Source organism: Macrobrachium rosenbergii, chromosome 1 (genome assembly GCF_040412425.1).
Source record: "Macrobrachium rosenbergii isolate ZJJX-2024 chromosome 1, ASM4041242v1, whole genome shotgun sequence".
Taxonomy (NCBI): Eukaryota; Metazoa; Arthropoda; class Malacostraca; order Decapoda; family Palaemonidae; genus Macrobrachium; species Macrobrachium rosenbergii.
Window position 1 is genome coordinate 20,384,388 of NC_089741.1, and position 4,824 is coordinate 20,389,211.

The 4,824-nt window shown below is 39.9% G+C and overlaps 1 protein-coding gene across 1 annotated transcript in view; it reads left to right on the plus strand.

Moving 5' to 3' along the window:
• The first annotated feature begins 3,314 nt into the window (after positions 1-3,314).
• Positions 3,315-4,824, plus strand: part of LOC136839656 (uncharacterized) — a 38,995-nt gene continuing 37,485 nt past the window's right edge. Inside the window, exon 1 of the mRNA XM_067105981.1 lies at positions 3,315-3,360. Coding sequence (XP_066962082.1) covers positions 3,315-3,360 — 46 coding nt within the window. The remainder of the gene's footprint in view (positions 3,361-4,824) is intronic.

Sequence of the window (4,824 nt, forward strand, 5' to 3'; positions counted from 1 at the left end):
GGAGGCTGAACGTTGCTTGCTGCCACGAAGCATAAAGCTTAAAATGATAAAAATGAAAATGCTTCATCTTCCTTAGATATTTAATTTTCTTTTCTAAACATCATAAAAGATTCTCTCTCTCTCTCTCTCTCTCTCTCTCTCTCTCTCTCTCTCTCTCTCTCTCTCTCTCTCCCAGTTTATTATCTTGAATGTTGTTTTAAAAGCTGACCTCCTTTCTCAGAGTTTCAGAAGCAGCTGGCCAGTTTGGGCAAAGAAGACAATAACGAGGTGTTGGAGAGACAAAAGAAAGAAGCCATTGTCAACAGCAGTTCAATTCACACTTGTGGCTTCTTCAAAAGACTGCAATTTCACAATTACTCCCCAGCCCCCAGCTCTCTCTCTCTCTCTCTCCTCTCTCTCTCTCTCTCTCTCTCTCTCTCTCTCTCTCTCTCTCTCTCTCCGAGTTTTACCTCAGATTCCCATGTAAGAATGTTGTCCTTTTGTCTTTGTGAACCATTATACCATTTATCTCTCTCTCTCTCTCTCTCTCTCTCTCTCTCTCTCTCTCTCTCTCTCTCTCTCTCTCTCTCTCTCTCCCGTGTGTGTGTGTGTGTGAGACCGCAATGTGTAATTATAATGGTGATGAAGGGGAGAAGGGAATGTGTAAATCCCTTAGTAGAACATAGTTTGTTCGGTCATTTATCAAAGTAATCCCTCTCTCTCTCTCTCTCTCTCTCTCTCTATATATATATATATATATATATATATATATATATATATATATATATATATATATATATATATATATATATATATATATATATATATATATATATATATATATATATATATATATATATATATATATATATATATATATAAATGTATGTATTACACAGTGAATTTCAGTACAGGGAGCACTGCAGCGATGACTGCACCACTGTTAGAATTCTGCAACCGAAAATTTCTTGCCAATAACACTTATATTTTCAGATGACATCAAGTTCCATTGCATATTAATCCTTATTACTCCCGAAATGGCCACATTTATCCTAAAGAGTGTTTATAAAACCACAACATCTGATATGAGTATACATTCAAGCCAGACCTCCCAAGTGAAAAGCATCCACCCCAAAACCAGATTTAGGTAGGAAGAAAGAAGGGTAGAAAGAGAATGCTTCAGCGCAATCGAGTTTTCTGGACAGCCGCTACAGCCTATAATCAAGGCCACCGAAAATAAATATATTTTTCGGTGGTCTCGGTACAATGCTGTATGAGCCGCGGCCCATGAAACCTTAACCACGGCCCGGTGGTGACCTGTCCTATATCGTTGCCAGAAGCACGTTTATGACTAACTTTAACCTTAAATATAATAAAACCTACAGAGGCTAAAGGGCTACAATTTGGTATGTTTGATGATTGGAGGGTGGATGATCAACATACCAATTTGCAGCCCTCTAACCTCAGTAGTTTTCCAGATCTGAGGGCGGACAGAAAAAGTGCGGACGGACAAACAAAGTCTGCACATTAGTTTTCTTTTACCGAAAACTAAAAGGATCAACAGTTTGCATTCCACTTTACTTCAAGGTGGCATCTTACCAGTTGCCAAAAAGCAAAAGTTATGCGAAGAGATAAAGTTCGAAGGAGACAAATAAATAGAGAAAGGGGGAAGGAGGAAGAGAAGCTATTGTCTGCATTTCCGATTCTATTTTTGACAATGATATTCCAAATGCCCCACTCTAAGAATTAATTAATGCATCGGCGTTTGCGTGGCAGTACATCATACCCATGACATACACTTGTCACGCATCGTACGTAGAGAGAGAGAGAGAGAGAGAGAGAGAGAGAGAGAAAACATATATCGAACTCACTCTAGTTTTCAAAGTATATAAGAGAATACATGAATCACAATAAGATGTCGTAAAAGGGACTGGTTAATGGACATGCATCCTACGATATGGAAAGGAGTATGAACCAGCTCACATATTATAATGGACCTCGGGTTTCACTGTGACCATTGCCGCTCGTACCAGACACCTGTGCATCACTCTGCTTAACAATATCTCTGCCCAACCATGTGGAGATTCAAAGTTCAGTCTGTGGAGACTTTCAAGTAGGCGTTTGCCCATCGTCTCCTGGGGTTTTACATTGGTTCACAGTCCCCTCTGGCTGTAACGCCATTTGACAAAAATCAGTCAGTGACAGTCAGTCCATACCATCTATCACTACCCGTGTTTTCGAGCCTCCTTCTATGCTGTGGTTCAGCTCTGACCTCTGAATGGCATGGGTTTTTATTTGTCTTAGAAAGGAGAATTTCCCCATTTATTTACTCTCTTGGATTCAAGGCTTACAGTTGAAATCGTATCCAAAAATGTTTTGTGAGAGAAAAACGAAGAAGTCGCCTGGAAATTATAATACATTATCAACGTTTCATTTATTCACTCAGCGTCTAATGGAAAGCAGATGAAAGAGTAATGATACGCTGGATATCAACAGTTACAAAGGGTACATGGAATGAAAATTCAGAACAGTAGCTCTTTTGTGACTACCTATGCGGTCACGAAAGCAGACGCTGGTCATTACTATTTTCGCAATTATTCTGAAATAATTGGAGAACGATGAAAGGGAATGTCGTTAAGGGTAATTTACTCGTCTTGATTTCATGCAACAGTTCTTTAGCCCCGTAGGGGGTGGTGCCATCAGTGCACCTCATGCGGTACAATGTAGGCATTACTTAAGGTTCTTTGCAGCGTGCCTTCCGCCCCTAGCTGCAACCCCTTTCATTCCTTTTACTGTACTCTCCGTTCATATTCGCTTTCTTTCATCTTACTTTCCACCCTCTCCTAACAATTGACTCATAGTGCAACGGCGAGGTTTTCCTCCTTTTGCGCCTTTCAAACCTTTTACTGTCAATTTCCGTTTCAGCACCTATAGGTCCCAGCGCTTGGTCTTTGGCCTAAATTCTATATTCAATTCAATTCAGTTCAACAGTTCTTTAGATAAAGCTAAATTTCCTTCTCAGTATTTTTTTCTTCAGCACCATACTGAGAGGATGAATGACAACTGAAGCAATATAATGTGATTCCCTAATAGTTTCTAAAATAAAGTCCCAGCATATAATGTAGTTAGTTGTTTGACAAAGTTCATTAGATGGACATGAAAAGCAATCGATACTGTGATGCTCACACTACCTGTGCTGGCTATTTGGGAATGATTGTGACCCATTACCGTTCACACCTGACCTCTAAGGTTAGGTGTAAGTTTCAGTTCTGGTGAAGAAGTTTCTATGCAATCGATACTGTGATGCTCACACTACCTGTGCTGGCTTTTTGGGAATGATTGTGACCCATTACCGTTCACAACAGACCCCTAAGGTTAGCTGTAAGTTTCAGTTCTGGTGAAGAAGTTTCTATGCCAGCTACGTCCGGCGTTCGATGTTGGTCACCTAGCAAAGTGCAGGCCAAAACCTGAGTTCCTTAACTGCACTAATCGAGAGACGTGCACCTCCTCCATTGTGACTACTAATGATGCGGCTACTCCCATAATGACAGCAATAAAATCTTGATTGCAACAATCATCTTGCTGTGCGTGCCTTTGCGACCTCTCCCTAATGAAGGTACGATTGCTCCTGGACGGGAACCTCACGAAATAACGGCCAGGTAGCAGGACATGATCATAATCGTAGTAACGCCGTATTGGCCTCGAAAATCTTCGCGTGTTTATAGACCTGACGAAAGACGAAGGTTGGGCGAAAGGTTAAGGTCCTTCCCAAGTAATAACCTCATCAATGTAGTGTGAGTGGTGACATTTGAGTCTGAAATTTCATATAGTGGACCTTTTATCGTTTTCCAATGACTGAGGGAAAACACAGATTTTCTCTCTCTCTCTCTCTCTCTCTCTCTCTCTCTCTCTCTCTCTCTCTCTCTCTCTCTCTGTAACACTTTTGCAAGAATAGTCAAAAGTGAGAAATATCGGCAATGATAATGAATGCATTCGATTTGGTGTTCGATAAATTATTTAGAGATTAGTTATTATTATGTCTCTAAGCACTGTTTTGAATTATGTTTTTCTAATACAAGATAGAGTATAAATGATGTCACATGCCATGATATTTTTTCAGTACTGGCTATAAATTTTGTTACAGATTGGGCCATTTTTCCATTTGTGAAAATAACCATTTCGTCAAGTCTTCAATAAATACAGAATGTTCAACCATGATAAATGCAGGGGCCTTCATAACACAATCCAGACCTCTGTCCAACATGCTCTTCGCTCTGAGGGTATGGATGAGGCAAATGACCTCATGAGGGCTGACACGAGGCACCAATTCCATGTCCCATTTATGTGGTCATGGGACAGGAACTAAGCCTTATATGAAATATTGCCGGAAGTTATCTCGTATGTAATTTGGAATATCATGGAGAGCGTGAAGGCGAGTTTATGCCTGAATGCTTCATTATTTGTTGTAATCTTTGGAGACACAGATGACAGAACATCGCGAAGGGGAGAGGGACGGTTACAGTTGCCTTACGTGGTGAACTGTAAGCAATAGTAACGTGTCTTTGTAGCGTTCCTTCGGTCCCCAAGTGTAGTTCTTTCTCTCTTACCTGAAATTTTCCCCTATTCAGTTTTTACATCATTATGAATAAATCCTTCGGGTCAGCCTTATGAGACTGGAATTTATGGTTACGCATCCCCATCGACGTTGCTTAATATTATGGATTGGAAGATCATTCAAGTAGTGTATACGACTTTGCCTTACGCTCCTTCAAACGCTCTTTCAAACAAAAGTTGCATACACTATATATATATATATATATATATATATATATATATATATATATA